Below are 14,003 nucleotides of genomic sequence, written 5' to 3' on the forward strand. Positions count from 1 at the left end.
CATTTTTGGTGGCAGCTTGCTTTGGAGGATAGCTGAGCATTCTTTACTCAATGTGACGTGCGAGAGTTCCTCCAGCTTCCTTTTGTTTGGCAGCACTTCTTTAAAAAACTTTGCATAGGTCGGCATTTGAGTAATGGGTTCGACGAAAGGGATGTTGATGTGGAGTTGTTTGAAGAGTTCTAAAAACTTCCCATACTGAGCTTCCAATCTCTCCTGTTTCAGCCGCCCAGGGTATGGAATAGGTGGAATATAAGTTAGGACTGGTTCCTTAGGTTGTACAGTGCATGTCGGGATCAGCCTTTCCTACGCTTTATCAGGGGATTCCTTCTCCATAACCGGTTCTGAAGTTGGTGAGGCAACAGTGGTTGTGCCACTTCTTAATGTAACAGCGTTGGCTGCTGCATTTGGGTTTGTTATAGTGTTGCTTGGAAGAGCGTCCGGTGGTCTTTCAGACAATTGTCGGGAAATCTGACCGACCTGAGTTTCTAGATACCGCAATGATGCTTGTTGACTTTTAAGGTCAGCTTCATGTTTCAACAATACTCCGCTGATATCAACCGCTCTTGAGTCGGCCTTCTTCTCTGCTTCATTTGTCTTGGTCATGATTTGGATTAACATTTTTTCGATCTTTGAGTAGCTTGGGTTTTGATGGCTACTAGAACTTTGATCTTGGTATTGAGGTTTAGGTTGAAAGGGCTGATTCATCGGTCTCTTTTCGAATCCGGTTAGGGGTTGAGTGTTACCTCCGTCTTTCCAACCGAAATTCGGGTGGTTTCTCCATCCTGGATTGTAGTTGTTGCTGAAAGCGTTGTTTTGTCGGTCGATGAAGTCAACTTATTCCATGGCCATAATGACTTGTTTGCAGTCACTCGTCTTATGGGTTCCTCCACAGATGTCACAGGTGATCTTGGATTTCAATAATTCGGCTTGAAGTTGTTCGATTTTTTAGAAAGGGCTTCAAGCTGTGTTGTGACAAGAGTATTAGAATCGATGTGGTGTATTCCTTTATGGGTAGGTGTAGATCTTGGTGGGTTGTAAGCGAAACTCTTCTTTGCGGATTTCTCCAGGACTTCAAATGCTTCGTTAGGTGACTTAGATCCCAGGTCTCCACCAGCGATTTGGTCAATGGCCTGTTTGTTTTGACTGAATTGTGCGTCAAAGAAAGTTTGTACTTGTAACCATACGCTCAGTCCATGATGTGGGCATCTTCTCAGAAGACTTTTATATCTCTCACATGCTGCGTGTAACGACTCATCATCATCGGTCCGGAATCTGGTAATGCTAGCTCGGTATTTGGCAGTTTTATCATGCTGAAAGTATTTGAGGAGAAACTGTTTAACCATCTGGTCCCAAGTGATGATGGAACCAGAAGAAGTAGATTCTATCCATTCTAGGGCTTGGCCCCTTAGAGAGAAAGGAAAGAGTTTGAGTTTGATTTGATCGTCTGAACAGTTTTAAATTTTAAAGGTTCCGCATGTTCGTAAGAATCGAGATATGTGAGAAAGAGGGTCTTCGTCGAGAAGACCATGAAATTGAACTGAATTTTCCACCATATGAATGGTTCTTAATTTGATTTCGAAATTTTCGGTGATTGCGGGTGGAGCCACTCCATTGCCGTAGCCTTCGAGAGTTGGCTTGGCATATTGGCTCATGTTTGGCTCATTGTTCTGGGCTGCCATCATTTCTTCAGTTTGATTTTCTCCTGATGTGGTGGCGTCTACTGATTCGTCTTTGATTGCAAGCATGGGACTAAATCAAGGTGAACACTAAAGTAAAAGTTAGCTAAAGTAATACTAAAGATTAGTCTAAGTTAAACTACGAGTTAGGCTAAGCTATTTTATACTAAACTAAGGTCTAAATTAATTAGGCTAAAGTAAAGATGAGGTAAATAAAAGTTAAAATTAGGATAGCCTAAAATTATATATTTTAGTATTTAGTAAAAAAAATAAAGATAAAATAAAATAGAAGTTAAAAATTTGTACAATTATAAACAATGATTAAATTAAAACTTGGATCATTCTTAGAAACGTACAGTGTCCCCGGCAACGGCGCAAAATACTTGATGCGTGCTGTGAGTGTGATAAAATTATATAAGATAGGATGATTTGCTTTTGCACAAGATCGTGTTTTAAATTTATAAAAGTGATTTCTACAAAGACTAAACACACATAAAATAGGCAAGTGTACCTATCGTATTTGTAGAATAGCATTGGTAAGAACCAAGTATCGATCCGTGGACACACATGTTTCTAATAATAAATCGTTGTTTTATTTTAATCGGAGGTTTTAATCATTTTGGGGTTATTTTTTGAACTTTTTATAAAATATAAATACTTATATATAGTATATATGTGACCAAGATAAGAGATTCTAAACAAGTAGTTCAATTATAGGAAGGTTACCATCTAAGATCAAGAATTCACTCCATTTTAGCATTGATAATTGATATATAAACATGTGGTAGACTTGTCGTAATAATATATGATAGATAGCTCCTTAAGCCTTAAGTGAGCATCTTCGGCACGAAGGAGGTAGCATGCGCATTTTAAAGTCCATCCTTTCTTAATGTTATGCCACCTCAATAATGTCAATTTAAGTTGGCAAGTAGTTTCGTAAAGTAGAAAGATTAGGATTGACTTCGATTTCTCAAATACCAATTCTAACAACTTCGGGTGGTTGTAGTTAACTCACACAACCTTCCATTGGTTGATTTATGTAGGTTATAATTACATATTCCATTAACATATGACTTCTTTAACTAATTTGATATCCTAAGCAAAGCCATTTCCGGATTACCAAGGTTTAGAGAAATACATCATAACTTATATCTCATCATTTCTAAGTACAATATAAGGATCCATGTTTCGATAATGTATCAAAGTATTTCTATTTTTCAAGAACATGAATCGATCATGAATGATTGCCAATGGGATTGACAATCACCAACTTTGAATTAGTGATTTAAGATGGTGAAACATTTTTCATCAAAATATAATTGTAATATAACCATGTACTTTACTAGACTAATCCACATGTTTTATATAATCATCAAGCAAAACAAAGCTTCTTCATAGATATTAGATGGTGAATGGAGTTTAGCTCATAATGAGCATTATTATGAACATTAGGATGGATGATAATAACAAACACATGATTAAACTAGAACAATCTAACCAAATGTGGATAAATCTTCCTTCTTAATGATGATGGTGGATGGATGATGATGATGGTTGATGGTGATGACCTCTAAGCCTTCAAACTCTTCACTAGATCTTCAATGTGAGTGTTAGTGTGTGTTTTTATAAGTGGAGACCGGATAGAACTCTCTTCAAGGCACACCAAATGAGTGCAACATGAGCCACTATTTATAGGCAATCTGGAGTGAGAAGCACGGCCCCGTGCTTACGTAGGCACGCCATTGTGCTTTTTAGTGACATGTGTTAGTTCTTTTTATCGTTTCTGAAAGGTAAGCACGACCCCGTGCTTACGTAGGCACGTCCCCGTTCTTTTCAGTGACATGTGCTAAATTTTTTTTGTCATTTCTGAAAGGTAAGCATGGCCCCATGCCCATTGAAGCACGACCTCGTGTCCAGCTGTCCACTATTTTGTCTTTTCTTGTAGATTTTTTTGTCTTTTCTGAAAAGTGACCAGAAGCACGGCCCCGTGCTTCTAAAAGCACAGCCCCGTGTTTCCAAAAGTACAGCCCCATGTTTCCAAAAGCACAGCCTCGTGTTTCCAAAAACACAGCCCCGTGTTTCCTAAAAGCACAGCCTCGTGTTTCCAAAAACACAGCCCCGTGTTTCCTAAAAGCACAGCCCCATGTTTTGCTGTTTTCTTTGATTTTTCATTCGTTTCTTCGTTTGAAGCTTGAGTTCACCTGAAAATACATTTTAACATGATAAGTAGTTATTTTATATATATTTTACGATAGAAGTTGCAGTTTTTAGAGATTATTTGAAGCTAAAAAGATGTATATTTTTATATACATCATTTTTGCTTTTCGATTAATTTAATTTTGTGTTCAAAACTGAAAACTCTTTCCAAAATAAAAATGTATTGTTTATTTTATAATTGTTGTAAAAAAGTATTGTACAACAATTGCGTATAAATATTGTTTGATAAGTTTATTGTATATCGATAATTTATTAAGTGTTGTATTTTTATATATTGTCCGTGTAACATTCGGGTCTCAAACTAGTATTAAATATATGTGAAAGAAAAATTAGAAAATTCACATGTAAAATGCATATAAATATTTTATAAGTTAAATGTTTAATAATAATGCATATGTTTAAAATTAAACTTTAACACCAACACACGTGGCAGTAAAACAACTCATAGCACTCGACCCATTCATTTACCGTATCCATCACTCGGACTTGTTAATAAAACTAAAACCCGACCCATCACCCGCCAGTTGTTTGTATGTACGGTTTTGCTTATAAAAACCTGCGACCATGTACATATTCCCACCACAATTTCGTCGAACTATCCTTCAAACACCACCCCCCAAATCATTCATATATTGTCCAAAAAATATTTGATATAAACCGAAGCTTTATCTAATGGTTGTATTTTGCTTCTTGGTGAACCAGACTAGAAGGATAAGGCGAACCAAACCCGTGGCCGGATCATGTTCAAGGTGCGGCCGAGGAGCCAAAGTCGCCGACATGTTAACCGCGACTAGATTTTGCTACATCCCATTTTATTGGAGATCTTGGAAGGCTATCATATGTACGTTCTGCGGCGCCATTCTTAAAAGCTATCGATAATTTTATTATATTACTGTTGTAAATGATTCAGCTGGTATCTATGGTTATTCGACCATAAAAGTGAATAGAGGTTGGACACTGATACGAACATGTTTTGTTTTATTCTTGTTTTCTGTATACATGGTTGTTTACCTTTTTTTTATTATTTATTTTTATAAAGACATTTCAATGCTGGTTTCCAGGAGTTCAAATTATAGGTTGTTGAAGCAATGAGTTTGTTGTCTTTTGATAAGATCTTAGGCAATTTTCACATCCATTGTGGATATATAAGAAAATCTGAACCTCAAATATTACTTATGCGTGATAGGTGTAGTAGCTATAGACGAAAGAACTCTACAATTAAAATTTTCGAGTTGAAAGGTGAATGTATAGGTTAATTGATACATTTCTTTTCAAATATTGTTAGAGAATCCAAAAGCTTTTTTTTTTTTGGTTAGATTGAAATTAACCTTGTTAAAGAACCAATGGAGTGATGTTTTATATTATTATCAATGAATGTACTATAATTTGAAATCCATAGTAAAGATAAAATAAAGGTAAGAGGGCAATACACATGTTCCAGAATTGTGGGAGCAAATCGAGGAGAAACGTTAGACTAGAAAATGAAAATGAAAATAAAAAAACAAATACTAATAATTATGGTTCACATTTCAACAAATTTAGCGAACTATATTTATTGATTAAGTTTCTCTTTGTGATCTATTTCTCATCCAAGCATACCCTTAACAGCACCCACAATGGGCCGCATATCCCTAGGTTTGAATTTATGTGGCATTGATTGAACAAGCCCCATTACAAACTTTACCATTTTGGAGGATGTTTGCTAAGTTGTAGTTTTTGGCTACAAACTTGTAACAAACTAAAGTGGATCCCAATGTCCCATCCCTTTCACACACACACACACACACACACATATATATATATATATATATATATTATATATACATATGACTTTAATAATTTTTAATGGGTTTGTAGAGGTTTGTTGTTGTAGAAAAAAGTAGAGTTTTTGAGAAAAAATTAAAATTTGATGTGGCGATGATGTGTCGGTTTGTATAAGTTTGTTGTTGTAGATGCTTGGGAAATGATCTTTAAAACAAGTTTGTTGTGGTTTTGAAGTTCTAGGGTATGTAAATTCATGAAAACATGAATATGGATGAATAAACTCATGTCATGTGTTTGATTGACTAGAAAATGAGATAAACATATGATGTTGAGCGCCTGAGCCGGTAGCTCAAATGAGCGACTCATATGAATTTGGTAATTCTGGACCGTTTTCATAAGGTGGTGGATATGGAATGATCAAAGTTGACAAACTGGCCAAAGTTGTTCAAGTATTCTAATTGGATTATAACAAGTTGGTTAAATTCTAATTAATTAGCAGTTAGCAATTACTTGGAGTCCAAGCAATTTGGTTAGCAGTCCTAATTTCTAGCACTCTGAGTTATAGTCTAAGAGTCTAGGCAAACCCATAAATAGCGAATTACGGTTTGCATTGTAACAAAGTTTTTTTTAGCATATATATTCTTGGATGTAATAATAGTGTTTGGGGGGCATCCAATGAACGTGTTCTTATACTATCTATTCAGGACTTGGATTAGTATTAGAACAAAGTGGAGGTCAAACATATCAGTGGCAAAGAACGAGCCAACATTTTAATGAAAGCTCTTGCGAGGACTAATTTTAAGAATATGTGAGATTTACTCGGCATTAAAGACCTACCTAATCGGCTGATGCAAGATTGGGAGTCGATACAAACCCTATGTACGTAACAAGGGGTGGGAAAGCATCAGCTGTAGAAGTGGTGTGAAGGGATAGGTAAAGGGGTAAGCAGTTGTGTCAAACCTATGAATTCCGCATGTTGACGCGTGGTGAACGTAAAAGGTGAAAAATTAACTAATAGGTAACTACAACTAAACAGCTCACAATTGTAAATGTTATTAGTCAAATAAGTTTCTAAACTATAAGAATTCGCGTTACTATATAAACTTTCAAAACAAAGAGTCAAAGAAGCATTAGCATTGGGTTGGGATAGCTTTGAATAGGGTTTCTAAATAAATATGATCGTTAAAATCATCAATGAGAAAGAAATCAAGAGACATGAATAGAAGGTGTAAACTGTAAAGTCTCAATACTGTATTCGAAAGCATGGCTAGCAGGTGTAATGTCGAGGTGGTCCTGTGTGGAATCAGTTCACTATGTGTTGATTTATTATCACAATTTGCATAAAGAGCGAGGAACAAAATTGATGTTATCATTAATGATTTGGGATAGTTTTAGTTGTTCTTTGTCACAAGTAGGGCCACATTAAGCATTGTTTTCATGCTCCCTAATATCTTCTTACCTAGGGCTAGTTTTGGCAAACTAGCCCGTGGCTGTTAGCTGAAAGATGAAGGCTGGAAGCTGTTAGCTGTTAGATGTAGCTTTTTAAATATTTTGAGATGTTTGGCAGAGTAGCAGAAGCTTTTAATAAACTAGCTGGGTGACCGCGTGGTGCGGCGAAATGGGCGCACAACCTAACATCAGCCGCATAATCAGTGTCGGTACCCGATGACTGATGACAGTGCATACATAACCCGAATGTAGACGTTTAATTCATGGAAAGGCAGTAAGTGTGTAACTGATGTCGAAAATCAAGAAACAAAGCTGAAATATACAGTAATTTCAAATAATAATTTTTAAACCAACCTATTTTGATCTGAATCCCCATCTAAACAGTCACTATTCTAATCTGAACATGTTCTGACCTGACCCCTTTCGACTCAAAAGTGTACCAACACGAACCGAACTAATTTAACCCTTTTTGTATCGACTCGTTCTGACCATAATTTGGTCTTACACATGACTCGAGCTCACCTGGCTCGACTTGTTACCGATCATAACCGATAATCACGTAGTATGTTAATTTTTAAAAGTTAAATAAGTATAACAATATCATACTCAAATTAAAGATCATAAAATGCTCATTTTTATGATGTAATTTATTTAAAAAATTATTAATGTGTGAAAAAGTTACGCCCCTAAAAAAAGTCATGGGGTAGTTAGTTTTGAATAAGGGTTAAATGTGTAACTATTATATAAATTAACAAAATTTGATAGAAGTTCAAGTACCAAACTTGTATAAATTCAAAGGTAAAAGCTTGTAGCTAGTTTTTCTCAAACGCTAGTAATAATAGCGTTCAAATATGGAGCTTTTTCTACTAACCTAAAAGCTTAAAGCTACTTTAACCAAACAAAGCTTTTTATTGAATATGAGTTTTTTTTTCATAAAATCTTGAAGCTAGAAGCTTCTCAAAGCTCCTAAAAGCACATTGCCAAACATACCCTATATATACACGATGTCAAATATGTGTATTGTAAAACGACATTCTTACCTAGGACTAGCAATCTTACCTAAGGCCACATTAAGCATTTTTTTTTCATGGTTTCTACTAAACAGGTTGTCAAATATGTGTTACTTACCAGCTCTTATCGTGTATTATCGTGTATACCAGGTAGTAACTGGTTCGTGTTCGTGTTTGGAATACACGCACACGATAAGTTTTCATGTCGTTTACAGTTATACACATTTCGTGTTCGTGTATTATCGTGTACATGTATACACGATATAACAGCCCTATTCTTACCACAAATATTTGAGTTTTGATGTTTCTAATTGTAGCTATGGATGGAAATTGTAGCACCCAAACTCATAATATGTTGACGTGTTACTTAATCTTAATGATTTAGTAACAAATTAAAAGTCTTATCAAGTTCTCTAGCATTCTTCACGTCCATAAAAATAAACTTGACAATTTGTATTACAATAAAGAAAAATATGACCGACTAGTTGTTGAACGAGCATATATCATAGGGAAGTGACATATAATATGAAAAGATCACGTCGTAATTATTTCAGGGTATTCAAGTAATGTATGCCATCACATGGTGAGGACCAAAATGCGATAAAGGGGGCATCCTTGTCATCAATATGGTTCTTGTACTTTACTAGAAAAAAAAAAATAAGTGATGTCCAGAACGAATCTTGTACAAATAGTCGTACTTATCAACCATCAAAACTAAATATTTATGATCATTAATTGTTATGAGATAGTTGTTTACTTGTTTCAATCTTATTCCAGTCAATATAAATTTAGTATAACTGCTTCTGCGAAAGTGGTCGTTAAATGTTGCCCCAAAACAGTCACAAAACAAAATTACCATGAGTTTACTACTAATGTATATTCAGAATTAGGTCAACATATGACAAAGTGGAGAAGGCACATTGTCGTAAGAGTATTTGTATCCAGGCCTTTTGGAGTCCTTTCTCCTCTACTACGATAGCTTCCCAGAAAGCACCCCAAAGACTGTTTGAAATATCATGAACCTCTCTCTCTCTCCTCCCTTTCTCACAATACGTTAATCACTCATTCACGGTCGTCCATGCCTGCGAACCGGCCTCTATGCCCTTTCCTCCACATAAGTTGATGTTGATATCCCCACATGCATGTACGTGGGTCGACAATCAGTAGCGAAGTAAAAAAAATATCTTCTCATAAGGTTACTATTTTTCGATGCTCAAACTTCTAACAGTCTGGTGTTAATTATTTTGGTTCAAATGGGGTCAATGACATGACATAATATGATACTGACGGAAAAACATAGTCGAAATGAAAAAAAAGAGTAAATACAAACCTTAGTTCTTGGATATATGAGAGAAATGAATCTTCCCTACCAATATGCAATTACACAAATATCATTTATCAAATATGGTATGTCTTTATTTTACTATTTAACTCACTCTTTGCATAACGAGTTGTATATTGTGACCCATATGTTGTGCCGGCCGTTAATTATTGTAAAATGGCATTCATGTGTTTGTATTTTTCATCTCACGTGTAGAGTGGGCACAAAACCATTTCATCTTTGACAATCTCTAATTGAAAGTGATATATGCGGTGATAGCGTCAGAAGGAGAGTCGTAGGAAGTGTGGCTAACAAAGTTCACATCGTAGTCATGGACCTCGATTTCTACCTCTTTGTTTTTCACCGACTATTGCAATCATCACCAATTATTGTCAGTGGTGTGGTAGTGGTAACCCAAAATATAATAATAAAACTAAAAGAATAACACATAAGTAAAAAACAACGAAAATATTGGTAATCCAAAATCATCTTTTACAAAGAACCAACCACCCATTTCAACATCCTACGTACTTTGAAATACTACCAACGTTATCCCTTCAACCATAACCCATCCTCGTCTCTGCCCTCGCGCTCATCATCTTCTCATCCATCTCTATCTTATATATCATTTGTGTCCCTTACACGAACGTTGAATCAGACATGGAAAGCCAAACAAACGATGCATAACTTAAATTGATAACATAATGCCTGAATCATGACAAGCAAATTTAGATCGACGAACCGTTGTCGAAAATACTATCTTATAAAGTAATTTTTCAAAAGAAAAAAGTCATATAATCACATTTTACCAGACTATCTCAGATCACATACGTAAAATCAAACATAAATTTGAAAGTTCACCAAATCTTTCGATACATGTATTAGAACTTTTGTGAAAATAACTTATCTATATGTACGCATGTTAGGCAACAATCAAAAATTAAAAAAAAAAAAGGTAGAAATCCTAACTTAAAAAGAAACTTTATAAAAAATCCAAAATGAAAGATCCAACAATATTACGGATAATGGTCACAAATCCAGTGGCAAAGAGCGAGTGAGACCCCATGGTGTCGAACCATTGAACAAACCATGAATTAGGCGAAATTAGTTGTGGGTTCCACGCGTTTCTTTTATTTCTTCCGTATATTGCCTAATCGACCAGCCTGGAAAGAGCTGTGCACAGTCTCTCTTCAAAAAAGCTTAAATGTCTCCTACTGTTCATCATCATCTTTTGTCACCATTTCAAATGAGGTAATTACTACTTACAAGTCAAGCCATTGTTCACTTCAAAACCCTAGTCACAATATTATCCTGTTTCAGTATTTGTTCATACATTGCTTTAAATATATATCTCTAGGGTTCTTAAATCTTAACCCATTGCTTGTTTTGGCTCAATTTTGGGGTTTATTGTTATAATATCCAAGAATATGAGTTTCTTGAAATGGGTTGCTTGAGTTCAAATTGTAGCTAGATATTTGCCTCAAAATGCAATCTTTAAGTACAAATTGTTACCAATTTTAGGGATTGAATCTTAACAGTTTCTTGTTATCAAGATTGAAGCTTTATCTAATGGTTGTATTTTGCTTTTTGAAGTTGGATTGTGTCAAAGATTGAACCTTTAAGGGATTCAAGTATACAAATTGTCAGAGAATCAGTTTCTTGAAGTTGGATTGTGTCAAGATTACAAAGTGTTCACATTTCAAGAAATGAAGTTCTTGAAGTGGGTATCTTTAGTTCTTGCATTTTTTATCTATGCATATATTCACCCATCATCATCAGCAGCTGATTCATTCAGTCCGGTTGATAACTACTTAATTGCCTGTGGTTCTTCCCAAAATGTTATATTTCTTGGTCAAACCTACATTCCCGATTCGGACAAATCATCAACGGTTTCTTTAACCAGTCGAAAAACTTCAAATGTAGTTGATTCGAATTCCACTGTTCCGTTACCAGTCCACCAATCGGCCCGAGTGTTCACCACAACAACCTCTTACAACTTCAAAATCAAGAAACCAGGCCGACACTGGATCCGCCTCTACTTTTACCCCATCCCGGGCCATAACCTCACATCGGCTTCATTAACCGTAGTAACCGAAAACTTTGTCCTTTTAAACAACTACACTTTCAAAACCTACAATTCTTCAACTCATTTGTTTAAAGAGTATTCGATAAATGTGACTTCTGATTCATTGCTTTTAACTTTTACCCCTTCAAACAATTCAATTGCATTCATCAATGCGATCGAAGTCGTTTCCGTCCCCGATTATCTGATCCCAAGCGAAGCCACTTCCGTATTCCCGTTTACCACAATTACCGGTCTTTCAAACCAAGCATTCGAGACTGTATACCGTTTAAACATGGGCGGGCCGAAACTCACCCCGCAAAATGACACATTGGGAAGAACATGGGAAAACGATAAAAATTATCTTCATGTTAACGGGTCGGGTGCCGGTGTCACGATTAACCCGTCTTTGATCAAATATACTGAAAGCGTCACACCCGAAATCGCACCGAATTGGGTGTATGCAACCGCTCAAACTATGGGAAATGCTAATGTTCCTGACGTGGACTTCAACATCACTTGGGTTCTTCCGGTTGACCCAGGTTTCACTTACTCTGTTCGTGCACATTTTTGTGACATTGTGAGCTCTTCGCTAAACACCCTCGTGTTCAATTTTTCATAAATTCTGAAACTGCTTATCCGGATCTTGATTTATCAAGCTTAACGGGTAACCTTGATGTGCCTGTTTACAAAGATTTTGTCTGCAACTCATCTGGTAGTGTAAGTACTTTGACTGTAAGTATCGGGCCCGATAGTGTTGCAGAAGATCAAAATGCGGTTTTGAACGGTCTTGAAGTTTTAAAAATTAGCAACGGGGCTAGAAGCTTAGACGGGCTTACTCCCGTTGAGAATCTTGTATTATTCCCGTCGAAGAAATTCAATAAAATGGCTTTGGTTATTGGGTGCGTTATAGCCGGTTCGGTTGCTATATTTGTTTTGGTTTTATGCTATTGTTGTTTTGTTGCGAAACGGTCAAAAACGGGTCAACAAAAGCCGTCATGGTTACCACTTCCATTACACGGTAACAGGGACTCACTCACGATGACAAAACTATCGACTGTCTCAAAAAAGCGGGACTGCAAGCTGCATATCGTCATGCAACCTCGGTCGAAACTTTACAATTCAAGAAATCATGGAAGCAACGAACCGATTTGATGAGAATTTACTTCTTGGTGTTGGCGGGTTCGGTCGGGTGTATAAAGGAACAATGGAAGATGGGACCCACGTGGCGGTTAAACGAGGAAATCCGAGATCCGAACAAGGGCTTGCGGAATTCAGTACCGAGATAGAAATGTTATCGATGCTTCGACACCGACATCTTGTGTCGCTTATAGGGTATTGTGACGAACGGTCAGAAATGATTCTTGTTTACGAGTATATGGCTAATGGCCCGTTAAGAAGTCATCTTTACGGGACGGATTTACCCCCGTTATCATGGAAGCAACGCCTCGAGATTTGTATCGGTGCAGCTCGAGGTCTGCATTATCTTCACACGGGCGTCACGCTGAGTATTATTCACCGCGATGTCAAAACGACCAACATATTATTAGACGAGAATTTCGTTGCAAAAGTTGCGGATTTTGGGCTCTCGAAAGCTGGCCCGGATCTTGACCAGACCCACGTGAGCACGGCGGTCAAGGGTAGTTTCGGGTATCTAGATCCTGAGTATTTCAGAAGACAACAGTTGACTGAAAAATCAGACGTGTATTCTTTTGGTGTTGTGCTAATGGAAGTTGTATGTTCAAGACCGGCTTTAAACCCGGTGCTTCCACGTGAGCAAGTCAACATTGCTGAGTGGGCGATGGCATGGCAAAAGAAGGGCATGTTGGACCAGATTATGGACGGATATCTTGTCGGGAAAGTGAATCCAGCGTCGTTAAAGAAGTTTGGTGAGACGGCTGAGAAGTGTTTAGCGGAGTACGGTGTTGACCGGCCGTCAATGGGGGATGTTTTATGGAAGCTGGAGTATTCTTTGCAACTTGAGGAAACTGCGGTGGCGTTAACGGAGCCAGATGATGATAGCATGAATCATATTCAGGCGGTCTCGTTGACTCAGATCGAGCCGTCTGAGAATAGCACGAGTATGATTGATGTGGTGCACTCGGGCAACGATGAAGAGGCTACTAGTGCAGTGTTTTCCCAGCTCGTTAATCCACGAGGAAGATGATCAAATGGAAGATAGTTTATGCGTTTGTTACGGTTAGTATAATAGTATATGTTATGTGTGCATTTACTTTGTGATCATTTATTCGGTTATTAGTATACATATATAGGGTAAGAAAAGATTATTGCTATAAGCTGTGTTATACAATGTGTTTGTATGTACCAGGAAGGCTTATCGAACTGGTCGAACGAGTTTTGAAAATCGGATGAAGTTATATAACATATCATTGTTTATTTGGTTTTAAATTAAACAGATGGGGTTATATTGGAGGATAAATATAAGAAAAACTAATCAAATATAATATCCTATTTATATATGAGACAGTTAACAATTAGATTAA

General features: G+C 36.7%; 1 protein-coding gene and 1 pseudogene across 2 annotated transcripts; both read left to right on the top strand.

Moving 5' to 3' along the window:
- The first annotated feature begins 4,518 nt into the window (after positions 1-4,518).
- Positions 4,519-5,091, top strand: LOC143568911 (uncharacterized). The gene has a single exon (XM_077054941.1). It carries the CDS (start codon positions 4,566-4,568, stop codon positions 4,770-4,772), a length of 207 nt encoding a protein of 68 aa, XP_076911056.1. The 5' UTR covers positions 4,519-4,565; the 3' UTR covers positions 4,773-5,091.
- A 5,321-nt stretch (positions 5,092-10,412) lies between these two features.
- Positions 10,413-13,894, top strand: LOC143568914 (receptor-like protein kinase THESEUS 1 pseudogene; annotated as a pseudogene). Its single transcript, XR_013141648.1, has 2 exons — positions 10,413-10,688; positions 11,031-13,894. The product of XR_013141648.1 is annotated as a receptor-like protein kinase THESEUS 1 pseudogene (transcript).
- The last annotated feature ends 109 nt before the right edge of the window (positions 13,895-14,003 follow it).

Source organism: Bidens hawaiensis, unplaced genomic scaffold, assembly GCF_021521415.1.
Source record: "Bidens hawaiensis isolate Kalapana, Puna unplaced genomic scaffold, B.hawaiensis_p1.1 tig00024245_1, whole genome shotgun sequence".
NCBI classification, from domain to species: domain Eukaryota; kingdom Viridiplantae; phylum Streptophyta; class Magnoliopsida; order Asterales; family Asteraceae; genus Bidens; species Bidens hawaiensis.

What these genes read in the sequence shown, in the direction of transcription:
- LOC143568911 (XM_077054941.1), top strand. Translation starts at nt 4,566, where the DNA reads ATGGTTGTATTTTGCTTCTTGGTGAACCAGACTAGAAGGATAAGGCGA.